Source organism: Onychomys torridus, unplaced genomic scaffold, assembly GCF_903995425.1.
Source record: "Onychomys torridus unplaced genomic scaffold, mOncTor1.1, whole genome shotgun sequence".
Taxonomy (NCBI): domain Eukaryota; kingdom Metazoa; phylum Chordata; class Mammalia; order Rodentia; family Cricetidae; genus Onychomys; species Onychomys torridus.
In genome coordinates this window covers 230,582-254,035 of record NW_023412263.1, presented here as the reverse complement: position 1 = coordinate 254,035, position 23,454 = coordinate 230,582, and the positions used below count along the sequence as shown (strand labels likewise).

The following is a 23,454-nucleotide window of genomic DNA, read 5'->3' as shown; positions in this document are numbered from 1 at the left end:
TACACAGCATCTAGATATCATGTTTGGTTAACTCAGTCCCTCCTGCTTTCTATGTTCCTGATGTGAAGCACAAGTGATGGAGGGATTTACTAATTCTACTGCCAACTGGGCGATTTTGATGTTACAGTTTGTCTTCTAATGTTCATGATTGAAAAAGAAATAATTTTTATCAATCCTCGGATAATTGTCTGTGGGTTTTTATTCACTCCACTCTTCCTTCCTTTCTTCACTGAGCTTATTAATTTATTGGAACATCCCTTCATTTATTCAACATAATACAAAAGATTTCCCCTGTGTTAACTTTTCAAGTGATGCAGTGGGATGTTCTGTATGTTAAATATTTTGCTCTGATTGGTTAAAAAATAAACACTGATTGGCCAGTAGCCAAGCAGGAAGTATAGGCAGGACAAGGAGAGAGGAGAATTCTGGGAAGAGGAAGGCTGCTCAGAGAGACACTGCCAGCCGCCACCATGAAAAGTGAGATGTAAGATAATGGTAAGCCACAAGCCACATGGTAACATATGGACCAATGGAAATGGGTTAATTTAAGGTATAATAACTAAATAACAAGAAGTCTGCTGTGGCCATACAGTTTGTAAGCAATATAAGTCTCTGTGTGTTTACTAGGTTTGGTCTGAGCAGCTGCGTTATGGCAGGTGAGAAAGATTTGTCCTGACCATAGGCCAAGCAGAACTGAGAAAAATCTCCAGCAACACTGTGAACTAGGAAATAGAGTGCTGCTCATCACAGCTTCATTTGGTTTCTGAGGTGAAGCATACATTTAGAGGCTATAAAATTATTATGCTTTATAAAGAAATGAGAAAGATTTCCTATCATACACATGTTCTCAGAACAGGGAAAGTAGCTGGCCAACAACTGCACTAGGTATAGGTATTTATCAGAAAAACACATCTACCCAATTTTTTACTGAGGATTAACAAGGACTGCAGAGGTACACTAGCTCAAAGCATAGAAACTAAACAGGAAATTTCATGTCTCAGTTAGTTGGTCCATTTGGAACTGAATAATTTTGTAAGATCATTAATTTCCTCAAAGTGAGAAATAAACAGATTTTACTGGATGTGGACATTATATTAATATGCATATATAGATTTATCATAGAAGCAAAGAAACTCTGAGACACAGACACTAAGCAAGGTAGAATCCACTGACTTCGTTTGGTTTGGAAAATCATGATGTCTCAGTCATTTTGCTGGGTTCTGTCCATCATGGGATTTTGGCCTTTTCTCTACCCACTACACTTGGAATGTCATCCTCTGATGTAGTCTGTTAGTACCAACCTCAGTTGTTTTCATATGAAAAGTTTCTTGATTCATTCTTGTGACCAAATTATCCAAAGAGGAGTTAATCACTGGGCTCTTACTGCCTGTTGTTTTAGCTGAAATCATGGTGCCTACAGGTGCAGAAGAAAAACTATAAACATATTTCCCAGCTTGTTTTTCTCCTGAATACAGGGACTCAGATGCATAGCCCAAGGGAAGAAATAGTTCCAGATTTCTCAGTGGCAGTGTAGGAGGTATAAGAAAATGCTCAGAGTGTGACAGCTCTCTGGGTTACTGTGACAGCCTCACCTATCAGCAAAGTTAAAAGCTCATATGATCACAAACACTTGAGCTAAGTATGAAACAGCTGGACACTGTCTGATCTGGATCAATCAGACTTATGTCTGAACAGCAATGTGTGTTGGTGGGAAGTTTTCTTTTGGTCATTATCATCTGGATCTTGTTTAACCACAGTCATGCCTACAACTCCTCTGAGTGTTATTTCAGAATCAAAGAAGATTTTCACCATGAAGGAGATGTGACCATTGGTGTATTTCTCCCAGTTCACACTTACTTCACAGACAAAAAAGTTCCACATCCTTATCTTCCAAACACTTACACCGACTTTCACTTACAGTAAGTATTGTTCATTTATGATGTTTCAGTATTCATGTTACAAATGACCCAGGTGATATGTATATTCAAGCTCCTATGCTTCTTATTTTTTTGTGAAAAATCCTCTTCCAATCCCAAATTCCTTATTTAATGGTATTTTCTTCTTCATTTATTTTCTATTCTCAAAGATGATAGACTAAGTTGCATGTTTGTTTATTGATTTTTGTTTCCAAATATGACAATTGAAATATTGGCTCTTCCTTGGCCATGCCTTTACAGCCACATGTTTCTCATGTTAGGGCTTCAGAGGGAGGATGGTTTATCGAAGTTCACCTGGCTCTTCAGGACAGTCTAGAAGTCTATATGTACTCCTGTGAAAGGAGCTGATGCGACCAAAAGTTGTTACTGTGGAGGGATGAGTAACAAGTTTGCATCTGGTAGATACCAATGATTTAGCACTAAGGGTGTCAGACTTAGAAGTTGGCAATAGTTTCTTGTTGTCAAAACAACTATGCCTGTCTTCGAAGTTTTTTAGGTAAATTAATTATTTACTAGAAGCATTTTTCTCTTTTACATGTCTTTCCATGCATTTCTTTATTATTATTATTATTATTATTATTATTATTATTATTATTATTATGTGTTTTAATTTTATTCATCAGCCATGGGTTACCCTGTCCTCCCCACTCCTGCCCCCACCCCCACACCCCCCCCAGCCCCTCCCCTCCATTCCCATGCATTTCTAACAAATTTTTAATCTCATTTTCATGGATGTGGTCATAAGATATAATGACAAGATTGTGGCCACTTAGGGTTGTTTCTTACTAAGTCAGAAATAAAATTAAGTTTGTGGTAGGGAAATATTTTTGTTAGTACAAAGGAGTAAATATGCATGTCTTTCTCCATTTCCGCATACCTTTCCTAATTTTTTCATACAAGTAGGGGAACAAGAAGTGTATATATCTCAAAGCTAAGTTATTTTGTAAGGCTTCTGATTACATCCTTTATTACACTGTGAGAGTGCACATATGTTTTCAAAGAGGGAATATGTATGCTCTCTACATTTCTTTGTCTTTTTTCATGCACAAAATTTTTATTTGCCTAGAAATGATCATTTTAATTAGTAAGATTACAAAATGTATTAGCTGTGGGTAGGAATTTTGCTTCATTACATTGGTTTTTGTGTGTTCTAAATTTTTAAACAGATTTTACTTTAGGACTGTTATAACTATTCAGATGATATGATATACAAACATAAAATTATATATCAATTTCCAGATTAATGTAAGTTTTCTTTTGAGGAAACATGACTTTGTCTATTGGACTGCACATGATATAGACTTTCTAAGGCATTCTTACCACAATTTTTGTGTGTGTTCATGCACACTCATACTCAGGTCTCACATGAAGGTGAGAGATCATCTTTGGAAAGACAACTTATCCTCTGAACATGTATGTGTTGACACCAAACTCATCTAATACTCAGTGCTAGGATTTTGCCCTAGGTGAACAATATGTTTTTCCATATGACAATTCCTGTTATATATGGTGCTGGTTATCCTTCCAAATTAAAATTGATACTGACTCTAGAAATATATGAGATGAAGAAGATGTCCATGCCACTGACTTTATATTGTTGTTGAATAGATATGTAAAAGTAGATTACCCCAAATCTCCAAACATGTCTTGTGTTAATAATGTGACAACAATCCATGTATTATATGAATATTATCTTTTACAGTTTGGATGTTAGGAAATTTTCTCCTGAACTATAAATATATGCCCTTTTGTGTGCAGTTTCACACATCAAAATTTAAAAGCATTTCCTTGCAGCTTATTACAAAAAACTTTGCAGTGGGATGCTTGTTTTAAAATTTTTTATTGCTCCATTTATTTTTGAAATTGTAATGTTATTGGAGTATTTCTCTTTTCCTTCCTTACCTCCAAACTTTGTCACATAACTCTTCTTCCTCCCTTCCAAAAATATGGGCTGTTTAAAAAATAATTAATACATAAACATATGTTTGTACTTATATATGCATGTTCCTAACTACAGACAGATCAGTCTACATAAATGTTCTCATATGCATAATTTGAAGATGACCATTTGCTATTGGATATTTGATGGTTTTGCTTTTCCCTGTAGGAGACTATTTCTCTGACTTTTGACATTCCTTAGTTGCCTCTAGTTCTTTGTCTAGAAATTAGATCCTATGATCTTTCTCCCAGACACTTTGGTATATCTACTGATGACTTTTTAATTCCTATCATGTTTAGGCAGTCATTTTCATGATACTTTCAGGATAAGACTTTGATTATAAAATGTCAAAATTTCCAAAGAAATAGCTTAACATGGAATGACTAAGATTATCAATATTGCTTTTTAATAATAGCAATAAATGTTTTTATTATTTTCTTCCAGACAAATAGTTAAGAGTAACACCACATACACATAAATATATGTACATTGTATTTTTGGAGAATTGAAAAAAAAGCAAGAAAGAGATATAACTATAAATTTTCTGGAGCATAACTCATACATGAAAGTCAGCTTTCATGTTTTCCGCCAATCTGTCTTCCCTTTATGTATTAGCAGTGAAAATGTCTTGATGCCTGTCTATATTATGATTCTAAGATCTTCCCTCCATTGCTGCCTGTGACCTCATAACTGAGCTCCCTCTTTCCGTGAATTGAAGCTCTGTGGCCTTTTCTCTTCATGTAGGCAGAGTGATCATTGAATGCTTTCTACACCCTTGTATGAAGGCCTATGTGGACTGCATTAATTCATTAGAAAGGCCTTCTTTTATCCTCACTTTGCACTCTTCATTAGCATGGAGATCTTATTTGCTAGCTCCCCTTTTCTCAGGGTGTTTCACAAAGAATGTGTAATCTGCCATGTTATTTTACAGCACAGCAAGAAACACACATATAGATAATCAGATACACACCAGCCTACCTGGTGTAAGAATGTTTTCTAGGTTCTCACAGATGTGAGTACTGATGGCTGCCATTGTTAGTACTCTGGGAATTTTTTTAAATATTTACCTCAATATATCACTTGCAGAAATATAGGTGTCTATTTTTCCCTGTATTCACATTAAGTAATAAGTAAGACCATTTTAGACTGATTTGCATATAATAATATTAAAAAATATTACATTATGTAATGTCACTCTGGTATCTAATGTAATTGAATAAATAAATAATGACATCTCTGCTTTCCAGTTGAAATTATGCAATGCAGGGACAATAATCCCTACAACACATTCTCAGATTTCTAAACCTTTCAATATGTCTTTCCATCTCCTAGAGCTATCATCCAGTGACAATATTGTACATCATAGGTTACTAAAATACATTTACGAAGAGATAGAATCTTGCATTTTTATTTCTCATCATTTTTGCCAATCTCATAAGTTTTTCATGTTAGTCAGAATTTTTAAAGTTTAATTTGCATGAAATATATTAAAATCCAAAATCAATGTTATCTAGTACATAGGAGATAGGATTAAACTTTCTTGTGTATAAAACAGTGAATATTCAGATCACAACACTTATGTACTTGAGTTTTTCATAACTTTACTTGGTTTTGAACACAGCTGAGTGCTCTTTGAGGAAATTCTAATCCTAACTATACTTCTGTGATATCTTGGGCTCCCTTTCTCTTTTTCTGAAGCCATTTTCCTTGCAATGTGGCTTCTCCATCTCTGTCTAACCTCCATGTTTTCTGAACTCAAGTACTTAAGGATGGCTGTCTTTCTTCCCTCTCCCATTGACATCTTCCAAGAAACTAATATGATGTACTCCAGACCTATCTTGGTGCTTTTTCATTTAAAAAAAATCTAATAATAAAGCATTTAAGCTGCAAAGAACCCTACATGTTAGTATCACATATGAGCTTGACATAATTTTTGATGTTCTATACATAGAAAAAAACAGAGATATAACATACACTGATCATATTTTGTGATTAAAGTTTTCATCCACTTATCATTGCTTAGGGGTTGGAGGCTTTGAGCACCTCTGCTTTATTTTCATGGTAAATATAAAATGGATTATGAATATAAGGTGCTCATAAGACTCATATATGGAAGACATTCTCAAAATGCATGCATTATATGTGTGTATTACTATGTACATGTATAAATATATACACACATTCAAATCTTTCTGTTAGGAAAGAAAACTTGGTTTCCACTGTTATTCTTGGTTTCCACTGTGAAGGACTTTTGTGCCCATTTCCCTTCAAATACATGCCTTTCTTTATTTATCATTTTGGTGTGTCTGGCTGCATTCTTGTTGGTTTTTAAATGCTTTCATGAAGTAATTGAGAACTTAAGTACAGTGTGTTTTGATTACATTTACTCCTCCCCTAACTCCTTCTGTATGTGCTCCTGTATACTGACCCTCCTGTTCACCTAATTTGACATTTCTTCTTTTTCTCCAAGCAGTCCTGTCTATGTTGTTGTATTACCATTAAAAGTGGAGCCTTCTGTGGACTGTGGTAAACATACTGGAGATCAAAGCTTTGATACTAACTGACTATCACAAAACCTATCAAGTACAAAATCCCCACAGCTAGAGGTGTGATTTTACACAAGACTCTCTTCTCTGTGCTTGAGTTTGTTTTTAAGCATAGCCTTTTGCAGCTCTGGCTCCACTGATACTGTGCATTTGTATCTACAATTACTTTGTTCTTTCTAGAATATAATTTTCTTTTAAATATCTATAACCTCTAGAAGATCACTGAGATTTCTGTGCCTGAGAATAATGTGTGATCCTCATGTGAAGCTGAGCATTATCCAGTGCCTCATTCTCTCCAAAATGATCAGTTGAAGGTCTCTGTTAATTTACACCTACCAGGAGAGGGTTCTGTGACAAAAATGGATCAATGTTCTCATCTATACTTTGACAAATAAATTATTAGGAATCATACTAATTCTATGTCCATTTAGCAGAATAATATTATTATATTCTCTCCTTGGAGTTATGGTCTCTTCTATGTTCCAAATGACCATGCTATGAATGAATTTCTTCTCATGGAACATGCCTCTGATCCAAACAAAAAAACATTTGAAAATTCATGTAACATTTCTTTTGATATTGCATCAGAGGACATGTCTTACTAAATCTTTTATTTTTGCATCTTGTAGAGCTCATAACTGGATGATATCAATTAATTTTTATTCCTGATTTCATGTATATACTTTAGTGTTTAGGGTATTCACCAGAGAAGAATTTTGGAACATGATTTAAGCTAATAGAAAACCTTTCTTAGCCAGCCAGCAACTATACTGGGTGATCAGAATCCCAGGGTAGCATGGAGACATTCTCAGTATGAGCTCTTAGGTACAAAAAAACATGTTCTGTGTTAAAGTACACCAGGTAACAAGAACAGTTATCTGGAATTGGAACTACAGAAGCGAAAAGCAAGTTTAATACATCTAGAGTTTTTGTGAAAACTGTGTGTGTTGTTTTAATTTTCATCAGGTGGTGTTGTCCATTTGCTGAGTTTCACAAGCTGACTGGCACTTCAACCATCCATTCAGTTGTGCTAAGCTCTGTAGGCCTACTAAGGACTGGGGCACTGCTATATTCACCATTGTAGGAATGAGCCAAATCATGACTATTTTAGTTTATGATCCAATCATAATGAGAGTTAGATGCCCACCCAATGCTGATAGCAGAGTAGTTTGCCAGGGGGAGCAAACATTTTCACAACCATGCCAAGAACTTCTCTAATTGCTCCTGATCAGTTAGTAAAGAGAAACTGTGTTTCTGCCAAATCCATACATACTTTCCTATTTTTCAAGAACACTCTAAGCCTCTCCAATTTTGTAGGAACATTTCTTCAAATAAATCTGTTGGTTTTAATTCAGAAACAGGAAATTTCAATACCTGTAAGTTCTGATCAACAAATCTACTTAGTTTGGAAACACTTAGAAGAGCCATTGAGTCAAACCATTAGTATATGTCTACCAAGTAGTCCCAGAGGACCAGTAATATTTTATATATATACACACATTTGGAATATTATATTTCTTTGTCCATTCTAAGTCTGCTAAGGTTAATTAAGGCTACCCCCAGTAAGTATGTCAGTCAATGGGCTGACACTCTGTTTAATTCACATCCCTATGTAGTATGAGGCCATGGCCTAAGCATAACCAGCAATTCTGGCTCTCTTTGGATGGGAATGATATAACTCTATCCCTAAGATCCCACCTGTAGAATAGAGTCTGATTTCTTAGGTTATTCCTATTTCCCAAAGACCAAATCTTTTTAAATCAATCTTTTAAGGACTCTCCAGTTAGACAGTGGGAACCTCCTTGATGCTGGCAACTAGAGGACCGAGACACAGGGAATGCATGGAACCATAAACTCTGTATTACTATCTAAAAAGATGAACTCTCATGTCCTTCATTCTCCAGTACAGCCAAACACTTAAAGTAGGCATCAGCAAGTAAAGATCAAGATGAGATAAAGACTGCTGGTCTGTAGTCACATTATATAATACCTTCCATGTATCCTCAATCTCCAGTCTAGCCCTGAGAGCAATGAGGCTTGGACAATGTCTCTGTGTTTGTACCCATAGTGAAAAACACAAGATTCAGTAAGATGTATAAGAGCAGGGAGTGCAAGAACCTGGGGACCAGTGAGACCTAATTATGAATGGGCCCATAGTTCACAGACATTCCATTTGAGAATAGCATCTGTGGCTTCCACTTTCTTTATCTGGGTGTGATGAGTATATGATGTAGAAGAACCTGCACTCACCACCAGAGAAGTAGAGAGAATGACCTTGTAGGGTCCTTAACTGATTAGCTCCAATGTCCCTTTGGCTACTCACTTGACACAGAGGATATCACTCTACCTAAGCAAGGTGAAATTGGTGGTGGACTCAGTAGATGCCGGGGTATCTCAGATAATTCAGTGAATAGCCTGCATGGAGAACTGGAAGGCCTTTAGTGACTTGATAAGGGAATGATTAAAGAGTTTTGTCAACTGCTTATCTCTGAGCCTGGGAAGCAGGTGGGGAATTCTTCCAAATATAATCTTATGGATAGTTAATCCCTCCCTATATGGGAAACAGTAAACTGAGGCACAGTAAAGGAGGAAGCCTATACATTTTTTGCTGGACTCAAATGAGAATTTTGTTGGAGTTTCATTGGATATCCTCTCCATTCTTTCTGACATCTCAGAACTCTGAGACGAGATACACAGTGAAGTTTCTGCTCTATGTCTAAAGCCATAGCTATTGAATTAAGAGGGTTTAGGTTATGAAAATCAGGATACTGTTGGACCCTATTGTTAGAAGGAAACCAAATTGGAGCACCCATTTATGCCTGAGCTTTTTAGCTACTATTTGAACACTTTTAGTCTATGTGGAGAACACTTCTAACCACTCAAAAATGGTAACTTAAGAAACTTGCAAGCATTTTTACCTTCCCCAGCAATCCAGATCTTGGTTGAAGTCAGTTTTTCCAATGTTTGACAGGGTGTTGGTCTTCTATTTATATCCTTTCCTGGGTAAGGACTATCTGTTTTCAATTTACTTTAACACAATCCTGGATTATGGCTGAGATATGCCATGCTAGTGTGTCGAGTATAGCTATAACATACATTGGTCTGAACAACTCAGAAAATTTTGTGGTTCCCAGGGTAATAGCCTGATGAAGGTTTGTTACCAAAATCCAGTCAGTTATTTCTGAAAGAATGAACTTTTCCTCTGGTACCTTCCATCAACACATAGGCAATGGAGGAATGTTGTTCTGTATACTGCAAATATGTGTTGTTCTGATTGGTTGATAAATAAAGCCATTTTTCTTATGATAAAGCAGCTTAGAGGCAGCAATAAATTCAAAGTGAGAGGCAGGAAGAATGCTGGGTGAGCCAGCGTGCCACTCAAGAAGCAACATTTAATGGACGCAGGTAAAGCCACAGAATATGTGGTTATACATAGGTTAATATTTATGGGCTAATATAAGATATAAGAGCTAGCTAGCAAAAACCTTGAGCCATGGCCATGCACTTATAATTAATATAAGCCTCTGTGTGTTTACTTGGGAGATGCAAGTTCAAGAGTTTTGTCCTAACTGCCATCAGGCCAGGACATAGGTAAGCTTCTGACTGCATAAAGTTTTGTACTGAACATTTTTCTTTACTCTGCAATCACAGGTAGCACTGGTTTGTGGTATGTGTCATCAGAACATCAATAAATTTTAGTTTCATCTGTCAGATAGTGAGTTCAACTGTGTGCCCATGAAGGACAGCAATTTCTAGGGGAAGCCACATAGCCCCTAGGAGGGCCAAGATTTTTTAATGTCCTTTTTTGAAGCAGTGAGAAGCCATCTTTCTCTATAGATCACACAGTTGACATATGCACTTGTAAAATCATATCAACTGATGGTCCATGTGTATAGCAGTGGAGTTTCCTTTTCCCCATGTGAGATACTGGGCTAGATCAATCAGTTCCAATACCTGGGATGAGGTTACTCGTTTAGGCACAAATAATTTTATTAAAAGTAAGTATTGCATCTCCCAAGTTCCTGATTTAATCTTTCATTTGGTGATAGTCTTGTAGGAGTACCTGTAGGTCATCATCAGGCAAGAGGGATAGCTGGATTGATGACAAACTGAACCCAAGTTGGGGCCAGGAGTAGAGTATTGTACTGGGTCAAACAGTTATTAAACAGTTGATGATTTTTTTTCCTCAGTAGAAGACCTCATTTTTCCTAGATACTGTGAGTATCAGATCTTAACACATTTAACTCAATTGCAATATTTTATTGAGTTAGCGGTACTCTCCACACATATTTGACAGATAGGCCACCCTATGGCTACAGGGTTCAATGATTTAGACTGATATATCACAGGGAATTTCCATGGTCCCAACATTTGGGTAAAACCCCTGTGTTTTTTGTGTCATGGACTAGCAATGAAAAGGTATGGGAGCATCTGGAAGTTCTAGGGCTAGAGCCAAATTCACAGGTATTTTTAAAGCCTTAAATGTCTTTCATTTAGTCTCAGTCAAGATTAGGGGCTTAGTACTCCTACTTTATGCTTATGCATAGAGGCATTGCAGTTTCCACAAACACTGAAATTCCCAGCTGCACCCAGGAATTCTGGAATCTGTCCCTTAGTCTTTGTAGTTGGAATCTGCAGTGCTGTGTGGTCTGTAATTTCCTCAGTTATGTTTTTATTCAATGTCTGCAGGTATAATTTTAAAACACACAAGTTGGTTCTAGCCCTGGTATTTGCCATTGAGGAAATCAACAGGAACCCTCATCTTTTACCCAACATATCTCTGGGATTTGATTTCTATAATGTCCCATACAGTGAGAAAAACATTCTTATGAATGCTCTTTTTTGGCTCACGGGCCTACATAGGCTAAAGAATCTTCATTGTAATTATAACTGTGAAAAGGAGAGAAAGTCAACTGCTGCAATAACAGGAATATCATGGGCAAAATCTGCCCATATTGGGACACTGCTTCAGCTCTACAAATTTCCACAGGTGAGGAATTGTATGGGATAAAAATGCAGATCTCCATGGCTGACATTTCAGGTGTGTCCATAGTTAAAAAGGTATATTTTGTTGTAGTTAGATATCAATGACAATTGTCCAGACAATTGGAGATGGACCACTATTTCAGTCACTGGTAAAAGAAAGTGGAGGTTGGAGTAGACAAGAAAGATTAATAAAAATATAAATAGGCCTTTAATTTTCTGAAAACTTCTCTCATAGAAATTTGCCTTTAAAATCAGGGTGAATCCATCCTTGTGGTAACCATTTCCATCTGTTTCTGTAGAACAATAATCAAGCATAATGTCATTGTTCTTTCTCTTGTTTCCATTTTTTTCCCTCTTCAGCTCACTGTTGGTCCCTTTGAGCCTATCTTCAGTGAACAAGGTCAGTTTACTTCTCTCTACCAGATGGCCCCCAAAGGCACAACTCTGGCTCTTGCCATGGTCTCTTTGATGCTTCATTTTGGCTGGACCTGGGTGGGTCTGCTTATCCCAGATGATCACAGAGGGACTCAGTTTCTAGCAGATATCAGAGAAAGCATGGAGAAAAAGCAAGTCTGCATAGCTTTTGTTGAAATGATTCAAAGCACCTGGAATTCACTTTCATACAAATATTGGAAAAATCTTGGCATCATCCAGGAAACATTGGCGAATATTATTATCATTTATGGTGACAATGATTCACTACAAGGTTTAATGAGCAATCTAGGGCAACAGATTTTGACGACAAAAGTCTGGGTCATGACCTCTGAGTGGGATGTTACTAATATGGCTGATTATTTCTTGCTGGATTCGTTCCATGGAAGTCTCATTTTTTCACAACACCATGAGCAGGTGGCTGAATTTAAAAATTTTATCCAAATAGTTAATCCTTATAAATACCCAGAAGACAATTACCTTCCTAAATTGTGGTTTTTATTTTTCAAGTGCTCATTTTCAGAGCTTGATTGTCATCTTTTGGATAACTGCCAACCCAATGCTTCCTTGGAATTCCTGCCTAGACATATTTTTGACATGGAAATGAATGAAGAAAGTTACAGTACATACAAGGCTGTATATACTGTGGCCCATAGTCTCCATGAGATGAGACTTCAGCAAGTACAAACGCAACCATTTGGAAATGGGGAAAGATTTGTGTTCTTCCCCTGGCAGGTAATATCCCTTCCATTGTATTAGAGCACCAACAATGTGAAATTTTGAGAGTGTTCAGAGGCACCATACTAGGTATTATATATTTCAGTATTTTACATATAGTATATGTATTTATACATACATATATGCATGTGTGTGTGTGTGTGTGTGTGTGTGTGTGTGTGTGTGTGTGTGTGTGTGTGTGTATTTCCACAGGAAGTTCTTCATGTGTTATCCTATCTTCCAGGTCAGTGCAGATCTTTGTGTTCATGTTGCTGAGGAATAAGGTGCTAGTGGCAAGAAGGAAATGATTTTAATGAATATAAAATTGTGTCACAAATAGCTTCATAATTTTATCATTGTAATTATTACACCAGAATCCTAAGAATTTTCTCAGTGAAAAAATGAAAGCTCATTATCACAAGTTATTAGTACATAAATGATTTCTTCTAACCACTATTTAGTCATAAATATTTAGTCATAAGCAGCCACATTTTACTCAATGAACATTGGGATGAACCCTGTGTGTAAATGAGTATAGAATTCTTTTGAAGGAATTGTGATTTGCTTCAATCAATACTCACAAGTTCCATTCCTAAGTTTGTATAGAAGATGTTCTTGAGGCTGGCTGTTCCTCAGATGTAGAATTGTATTCCATTAACTTAGATCACCTTTGCTGACCTTCAATGATATCTACATTATTATTGTATCCTACACCACAGATGATGAACATTGAGATGATAATCCATTGGTGCTCAAACACTCAGACACTCATTAAAACATATTCTTGAATCACTTTCAGATTCATCCATTCTTGAGGAATATCCATGTGGGAGTCAACATGGCTTTAGAATGGAAACAGAAGTTAGATGGTGATAAGTATGACATTCTCAACTTTTGGAATTTTCCAAAGGGTCTTGGACGAAAAGTGAAAGTAGGAAATTTTTTGCCCAATGCTCCCCAGAATCAACAGTTGACTTTATCTGAGAAGATGATACAATGGTCAGAAAGATATTCAGAGGTGGGTTATATATTATCTCAATGCATTAAACTTATAATAAAAATACAAATACATTCCCCACTATAACAACTTCTATTGACCAATTTTGTATCGATCACAGATGCTCAAATTCCTTTTCTACATTTATATGAATAACACTTGCAAATTAATTATGTGATATTAAAAATATTATTGAGACTTTTAATAAATCAGGAGAATTTACTAACTTGCTCCAATTTTTCTCAGATTCCTCATTCTGTGTGCAGTGAGAGCTGTGGTCCTGGATTCAGGAAAAAGTCCTTACAGGGCAAGGCTGATTGTTGCTTTGATTGCACTCCTTGTGCAGACAATGAGATTTCCAATGAGACAGGTAAGCAGAAATCTACAGAAATGGTTCCACATTTCTACAGGATTCTGCATTATCTAAAAACTAAAAAACTATCTAGAGAGAAGTCAGACAAATTTATTCCTTCTCTTAATTAGGATATGAAATGTGCATCACCATGTGTTTAAATAGTGCAGAGTAGGCACTGAGTTATAATTAATTTAAATTTATGATCAACTTCAGCTATTGTTTCCTGTGGGAATCCCCTATTCTCTGTACTAATCAATGTGCTTTATTTCCCCACAAATTTAACACATAGTAATAAAGTGTGCAAATTGGATGTTTCCTAACTATATTTCAATAATGATTAAAACTAACCTAATTGTAGTACAGGTTATTATTTAATAATGATTCTTCCCAGCAAGAACAGAAACTTAACAATTTGAATTTGATATCCCCACCATATAATTATTGACAATAAAGCATAACTAAAATTTCAAATTTCCGTAATGACTAAGATTATGTCCATTTTTATGCTCCAATTCTGAGAAATAGTATATAAAACAATATCCTCAATGCAGTTCCAATGGTCTGTTACTGAGAGTTGTTCCAAGACACTTTGTAAGTTCACTTAAATAATAGCTGAAATATCAGATAAGTAAGTTGAGTGGTACAAATATGAAAATGTTCACTACAGAGTTCGTGTTCCTTTGTCATTGAGAAGGAAAGTGATGTAGATAGCAGTTCTGACAACAAGTACACAAAAATGTCTTAGAATAAAAGGCATAACTTCAGCTTGGATTAAATCATACCTTCCTTTCTGATCAGGTATGGAGCAGTGCTTGAAGTGTCCAGAGAGTCATTATGCAGACACAGAGAAGAAACACTGCCTCCAGAAAGCTGTGAGTTTTCTTAACCATGAGGACCCCTTGGGGATGTCTCTCACAACTATAGCTCTGTGCTTTTCTGTACTCACAGCTGTGGTCCTTGCACTATTTGTGAAGCACAGAGACACTCCAATTGTCAAAGCTAATAATAGGACCCTTAGTTTCTCATTGCTTATCTCACTCACTGTCTGTTTCCTCTGTGCCTTGCTCTTCATTGGTCATCCCAACACCACAACCTGTATCCTGCAGCAGATCACATTTGGAGGTGCTTTCACTGTGGCTCTTGCCACTGTGTTGGCCAAAGCTATCACTGTGGTTATTGCCTTCAATGTTACTTTTCCAAGGAGAGTGGTGAGGTGGTTAATAATATCAAAGGCTCCAAACTTCATCATCCCCATATGTACTCTGATCCACCTTGTCTTCTGTGGAATCTGGCTAGGGACCTCCCCTCCCTTCCTTGACCATGATGCTCATGCTGAACATGGGCATATCATCATTGTGTGTAACAAGGGCTCAGATTTTGCCTTCCATGGTATACTGGGATACCTCTGCTCCTTGGCACTTGGGAGTTTTACTATGGCTTTCATGTCAAGGAATCTTCCAGACACATTCAATGAAGCCAAGTTCCTGTCATTTAGCATGCTGGTGTTCTTCTGTGTCTGGGTCACATTCCTACCTGTCTACCACAGCACCAAGGGGAAGGTCATGGTGGCTATGGAAGTTTTCTCTATCTTGGCTTCTAGTGCAGCCCTCCTTGGCCTCATTTTTTTCCCTAAGTGCTATATTATCTTAATAAAGTAAGATGAGAACTCAGTTCATCATATCAGGAAAAGGCCACATTATAGAAGGAATAACACTCTCAAATCCTAGTTCAAAACTCAACATAGTTCTCATTTTCAGGCATGAATTTCAAAGATGAAGTCATGTTAATCTCTAATGAATATATGTACTATGCAATTAGAATATGGGTTTGATTCTCTGTGCTTTTACATGGTCATCTACTTACAGCAAAATTTCTGTCTACAGTCATCCAATGTACTAGAGCCTCTTTATACTGGAGCTATTGGAGTTATCCACACTTGAAATCAAGGAGTTAATTTCATATGATCAGGACCTAGGTATGTTTCTTGGCTTATCTGAAACCTTCTGTGAATTTCATATTATTTTGAATACATAGAGATCTACCTACATCTGCCTCTACCCTTCTGAGATGGACAGCTTCAGACCATCTCTTCTGGGATTAAAAATGTCCAGTTCCACCACTCCACCATATTTTTCTATGACTGCTAAGAATTACGTTATTGATTTAAATTGTTTGAAAGCATCAAGTATATTCTCGTTTCCAATTGTGCTCATCACATGTTGTCTTAAATTTTGCAAGTGTTTCCTAGTAAAATTTTATCTTGTCTTTCAATAGCTGGGTCAAAATATATAGATCAAAATTTTATTTTATATTCAAATTTTAACATACCAGATTTGTACAAGAACAGCCATTTGTTTCTTAATGTCTCAAGTCCCTTCACTAAATTATCATGTTTTCATTCAAGTTTATATAATTATACTGAAGAATATGATGTTTTCAAAATGTATCTGTATTCTTTTATGAACATGTCACTGAATAATATGTTGCATGATAAGTTAGAATGTAGACTAACTACAAATTATATTTTATTAAACAATGTCAAATGTCAGTCAATCAGAACAAGTAACTAGGTCTAACAACATGGGTCCCTTATTTGTCCTCATATGACATATGTCACATTTCCCACCTGCTTTAAATCTAGCTGACTACCACCAGTTCCCTTTTAATCTAGGCATTTGCACAACATTTATCTGAATGCTTCTTCCAATTAACTGCTTTTCCTTGAATAAGTGTATATTCTTCATTTAAAATCATGAATAGGTTACAATGTGCCACTTTATAGTTACATATTTTTCCAGAATTCATCACCATTTCAGAAAAATACTTACAATACATGAAGTAAAATATTTTCTACTTCCACATCATTAAATACCAGCAAAATTTATAAAATTGTTAGACTTTTACTACTGTGAGTTTTGTCCTAGCTGTGGTGACTCTTTTGCTCTTATGTGTATATACTAGGCTAAGAGGACTCACAAATGCTATTGTTAGCTGTAACTGAACATAATTACTGCTTGTCAAGAGGGAAACCAACACTAGTTATAGAAACCAAAGCAACAACCAAGAACTAGTGAAGTCTTGAATCTCAGAAGAGAAGCTACAACTGCCACTTTACTAAAATAGAATAGACCCTAAACATTCTAAATATTTGTTCTCACACACACAATTAAGTCTGTTCTTCAGATCTCTTTAAGGATATTTCATATTGTAACAGATGCATACAATTATAAAAGGCCACAAGCAATCAAATTGAATAATTGTGAATCCCAGTTCCAATTGATACATTTACAGTAAATACTCCCCTAAGGTTCAGGTTTCATTGATGAAGATGAGACAGAAAGAATCTAATTGCCTGAGGACCTGTGAGTTTGATGTGAGATTATGTCTCTTAGGAATGTTAGACATTATCCATAAAGACACATCATGTCTGATCAACATGACTTCATAAACATGAGCTGAACTAGGAACACAGCAACAAGCATGCAGATGTGAATGGCAAACCTCATTAGACCTCAACCATACAATGATTACAGGAAACAAAGTAAAGCTGACAGAAGAAAAAAAGTCTTCCATGAGGCAGAGCACACTAAATGATTTGTAAGACAAAAAGGTATTCATATACAATTTAGGATTGTATATTTATATATATTTGTATACATGAATCATATAATTTTTGTGTTATAATTGAAATTATATGTATAGGTTATATATTATATAAGATATATATTATGTATAGGAATTACACATACATTTATATTCCTAATATGTACTCACAGATATTTGAATGTATATAAGTAATAACAACTTTAAAAGGAGTCCATGAGTTTGTAATAGAGAAAGAATAGGTATTCAGGTTCATTTAGTCAGAGAGAAGTGAAGGGAAAATGATGTAATTTCACTATAACATGAAAAATAACAATGCAGTTCTATTAATTGGCATTTAAAGTTGATTTATACCTTCTATATTTTTAATGTTGTTCTTTAGCTTTCCTTACTAAGTAATTAAATATGCTGTGAAAGTAATTATCCTTCAATTCACATCAAACTTTTTTTTTTAAAGTGTTGTCCTCTACAGCTGTGGATCCCGCATGGGACCAGTCTAGACCTTATGCATATGTGAGATGATTAAGTAGCTGGGTCTTTTGGAGGGGACCCTGGGATTGTGATCAGGATCTTATCCCTGGTGCAGGAACTGGCTTTCTTGATCCCATTGCCTGTGGTAGGACACCCTGTTCACCCTTGATGATGGCAGGAATGGCTTGGTCCTGCCTTAACCAAATGTACCAGACTTAGCTGTCCTCCCATGGGAGAAATTACATTGTTGGATGAGAGGAAGAAATTACCCTGTTGGAGGTGGGTTGGGGAGGAGGGAGGGGGGCTGGAGCAGAAAGAGTGAAGAGAAAGGGGTCTGTGTTTGGTAGGTAAAATGAGTAGAAAAAGATTGAGTACACCAAATATGTTAGCCAAGGGAAATTGTATTAAGGCTAGCCCCATCCAAAGAATAAAGATGCTTGAGCAAAGGTGAATCTGGACAATAAAATCAATAGAGAGTAAAAAAAAAGTTGTCCTCTAGTGCAAACAATGGAATAAATTAATTTATACTTGACTGACAAGGAATGCATGGAGATAATTCTTCTTACTCTCAGCTTTAATCTAATAGTAAGAAATAAGACTAAAATTTCCAACAGTATAGACATTTTTGTTTAGGAAACATGCTGAAAATCATTATAAATTATTCTTTTAAACTATGGGACAGGGGAGTCTAACATTCTACTAACATCCTATACTGACTAAAAGATTGAGTAAAAACGAGGTGCATTGTTCTGATGCATCCAAGACACACAGTTCACAAACAAGGTCAGTCATTGCATACTTTAAAAAGATTAAAAATATTACAAGGAAATGAATCTAAGATGAGAGCAAGCATAGCTATTTTTATATTATATGATAAAATAAATTTCAAACCCAAAGTAAATAGAATAGGTTGAGAAGGATATTAAATAATAATCAACGTGAAAATATAGTGAAAACATACAATAATTCTAAGCATTTCATCAAATGTCAGGCACAAAAGATGGTAAAATGAGCATTACTATTGCTAAAATCGCATATTGGTACGTACACCGTGATTAGATAACATCATGAATCAAATAGATATGGCAGACATCTATGGAATATAACAACCAAACACTAAAGAATACTCATTTTTCCAATAATTCACAAAGCTTCCTCCAAAATTGACCACAAATAAGGATTAAACAAGTCTCCTCAGTTATAAGAAAATTGAAATAATACCCTGGACTTTGTCCCACCACCATGAATTAAAGCTGGATATCAACAATACCAACAGGAAATATACAAACTCATGTAAGCTGAACAACTCACTATTGAATGAACAGTGGGTCAAGACAGAAACCAAGAATGAAAATAAAAACAAAGCATATGCAAAGTATGGGACACAATGAAGGAAGTTCTAAGAGGCAAGTTCAATGCACTGAATGCCTACATAAAAACACTGGAGTGATTTCGTATAAATTATTATAATACCCACTTGAATTCCCCCAAAAAACGATACTTGAAAATAGTAGATAAAAAGAAATAAGAGGACTGAAAAATAAGAGCTCTGAAAATAAAGGATGAAATCAATGAGGTAGAAACAAACAGCAACAGCATAAACCAAATGAAGAATAAAAGAAATGAAAGGTTATTTCCTCAACGAAATCAAGAAGGCCTTAGACAAATTAGTCAACAAAATGAGAGAGAATATCTAAATTAATGAAGCTAGATATGAAAGAGATGACTTTACAACAGATCCTGAGGAAATTGAGAGAAACATGAGGACATACTTTCAGGAGTCACACTGACTCCAGCCTGTGGTTTGATTCCATCTTGTTTTAAGATCAGATAGTTCAAGCTTGTCTTTATTCCTCAAGGCTGAATAGCAGGATGTTTGGACAAAGGAGTGGTTACTAGATGTTTTGATAATAAGGTGATGTTTATGCTTGTTTATTCCTTAAATCCTGGTGAGGAGGTCTTTTGCCCCCCTTGGTTTGTGTATAAAAAATCCTTTGCAAAATAAATTTGGGGCTACTGCTGTATTCACTGAGAGCCCTCCCAATTCTCTCTTCTGTCTCTTGTCTCTTTTTTAATCTACACTCCCCCTTTCAGATCCTGTAGCACAGGTCAGTTGGTCCTGACATGTGGTGCCCAAACAAGGGATCTGAAATCAGGGGGCTTCATGAGGGTCATTCAGGTGAATGGAGCACTCAGATATTATTAAAGTGGAAGTGCAGTGAGTAACTTGGGAGTGATATTATAAATATGGAGCAGAGTAATATAGACAACTGTTTGTACATTTGCTTAAAGATATTTTAAAAGTCAGAGGAGCTAAAGTAGGGCAGCAGCCAGTACAGAAATGTTTTAGTTTGTAGAGCAAGTGTGCCCTTGGGTTCCCAAGCATGAGACCTTGGACACAGACACCCTCTTTCTACAGTAGGGGCTGGATTAGATCTACCTGGGGACCATCTATCAATGTAGAAAACTGGCCTATGATAGATATGGTGCAACGTCCTCCTGGAACTTGGCAAACCCTAACCCTTAGTCATGCATCATCCCCTGACAGCTAGTGTTAGAGAAGTAGCTAGCAGAGGGAAGGATATGCAAGGATTTCAAATGTTCCCAAGATTGATAGAAGCCTTGCCTCCCAGAGATTGGAAACAGATCACCAAAGCTTGCCTGTCATGAGACGATTACTTGTTATGGATTCAAGAGAGGGAAGCATTGGGCTAATAAATGTAAATCAAAGAAGGATACCCAGAGGAATCCACTGTGTTAAGTAAGTAATACTTTGCTTACATATGAAAATGAAGGAGTCTTGTTTGCCACATCTGCACAGCTTTAGAAGAGTCTTGTTCAGGCCAGGTTGTCATATGCGCTAAGAAAGTGCAAAGACAGCTGCTTTTTCAGTATTTGGGACTATATTGTATTCTAAAGAAAATAAACTTCAGAAAATGGAAATTAAGAACATAGCTTGCAAACTTCAAATGGTTTTCAAAAATTATTGGGGATGTTCAATGGCTATGGCCCTATTTGAAGTTGTCTATGGGAGATCTGGAGCCCCTCAGTGAGTTTTCTACAGGAAATAGTGATCCTAGTTTCCCTAGGTATCTTACAGATGTTGCTAGACAAGTACTGACTCAAGCAAGCTCCATATGGAGTTTCTTAAATGTCCATCATCTTCTCTGAAGTAGATTGGTGCTGACAGGGGCAGACATGTTTCAATGTCCAGAAAAGTTGAAGTTCTTAAAACACTTCAAATGCCATATTTTGTATGCCTTGGAATTGTTTGAAGATTACCTATGCACTTGAAATATATCTTTATATATCTAAACCAACTTAACTAATATAACTATAAATTTGAGTATTAGCTGGGTGGTGGTGGAGCATGCCTTTATCTCAGCACTCTGGAGGCAGTGCCAAGTGGATCTCTGTGAGTTGGACACTAGCCTGGTCTATAGAGTGACATTCATGGCAGGCACCAAAACTATGCATAGAAAACCATCTCGAAAAACAAACAAAAAAAACCCTATTGACTATTAATTTGTATTTCTTAACTATATATTACATTTTTAAATGAATTGCATAAATATAATACCTTCAACAGAAACAAGAATATATATATAGTGTAACAAAATTAACTTTAAATTTTAATCAATAAACCAAAATCCACAGCAATATAAAACATTTCAAAAGAATTGCTGCTCTGTAAATGTAGGTTCAATAATCTATCCTTGGATGCTATCATATCTATATCCCCTTTTCTTTTTAGATAGAGATTGCATTTATACACAACCACCTTTAAATAAAAATAAACATTTATAAACAATATTTGGAAGTTTGGGCATAGTTTCTAATACTACTTCCTGTTGTTTGGGGGTTCTGGCAATCTTATGAGTATCCTGAGAAAATCAAGAGCTATAGTTAAAACATGGCTATAGTAGTGTTTGAGGTGTTATTGACCTCACTGGTTCTTGGGTGATCAAACCATATTAGCCTAGAAGCAATACTTAGGTTCTAATCATGTGTGGAAACAAAAGCAGAACCTCATTTCTAAAGCACTATGTAAATAGACACAAATTTTAAAGTCAAGACACCTTTAAAATATACATAGTGGTTTAACTGAGGACCCTTTATAATCAAATGTCTCTCTCCAGTTAAATATGCCAAAGACAACACAATCCAGACTGGCTGTGTAATTTCAATTTTGTATGGCTAATATTTTTTTTATATCACTTTATTCTCATTTTTTGGGGAATTAATTGTATTATTTAAATGAATAAATAAGGAAGCACCATATTGATTTCCAAAGTGGCTGTATAAACTTGCATTCCCATTAGGAGTGGGTGAGAGTTTCCCTTGCTCCACATCCTCTCCAACATAAGCTATCTTCTGTGTTTTTGATCTTAGCCACTCTGACAGGCATAAGGTGATATCTCAGAGTCATTTTGATTTGCATTTCCTGGATAATTAGGGATGTTGAGCAATTCCTTAAAAGCCTTTCAGCCATTTGAACTTCCTCTGTTGAGAATTCTCTGTTTAGCTCTATAGCCCATTTCTTAATTGGACTGTTGGGCATTTTGATGTTTAATTTCTTGAGTTCTTTATATATTCTGGATATCAGCCCTCTGTCAGATGTGGGGTTGGTGAAGAACTTTTCCTATTCTGTAGGTGTCGCTTTGTCTTGTTGATCATGTCCTTTGCTTTACAAAAGCTTCTCAGTTTCAAGAGGTCCCATTGATTGTTTCTCTCAGTGTCTGTACTGCTGGTGTTATATTTAGAAAGTGATCTCCAGCACCAATGCGTTCAAGAGTACTTCCTACTTTCTCTTCTATCAGGTTGAGAATAAGTGTATGTTTATTGAGGTCTTTGATCCACTTGGACTTAAGTTTTGTGCACGGTGACAGATATGGATCTATTTGTGGCCTTCTACACATTGACATCCAGTTGTGCCAGCACCATTTGTTGAAGACGCTTTGTTTTTTCCATTGTACATTTTTGGTTTCTTTGCCAAAAATTATATGTTCGTAGGTGTGCAGGTTAATGTCAGGGTCTTCAATTCGATTCCATAGGTCCACATGTTGGTTTTTATGCCAGTACCAAGCTGTTTTTATTACTGAAGCTCTATAGTAGAGCTTGAGGTTGGTGATTGTGATGCCTCCAGAGGTTGTTTTATTGTACAGGATTTTTTTGGGTATGCTGGGTTTTTTGTTTTTCCATATGAAGTTGAGTATTATTCTTTCCAGATATGTGAAGAATTGTGTTGGTAATTTGATGGGGATTGTGTTGAATCTGTAGATTGCTTTTGGTAAGATCAACATGTTTAATATGTTAATCCTGCCTATCCATGAGCATGGGAGGTCTTTCCATTTTCTGACATCTTCCTCAATTTCTTTTTTCAGGGACTTAAAGTTCTTGTCATATAGGTCCTTCACATGCGTAGTTAGCATAACCCCAAGGTACTTTACATCATTTGTGGCTATTGTAAA

General features: G+C 36.1%; 1 protein-coding gene across 1 annotated transcript in view; it reads left to right on the top strand.

Moving 5' to 3' along the window:
• The first annotated feature begins 1,683 nt into the window (after window positions 1-1,683).
• Window positions 1,684-23,454, top strand: part of LOC118575579 (vomeronasal type-2 receptor 116-like) — an 83,988-nt gene continuing 62,217 nt past the window's right edge. Inside the window, exons 1-3 of the mRNA XM_036176064.1 lie at window positions 1,684-1,919; window positions 11,112-11,412; window positions 11,769-12,575. Of these exons, the coding sequence (XP_036031957.1) occupies window positions 1,684-1,919; window positions 11,112-11,412; window positions 11,769-12,575 (1,344 nt within the window). The remainder of the gene's footprint in view (window positions 1,920-11,111; window positions 11,413-11,768; window positions 12,576-23,454) is intronic.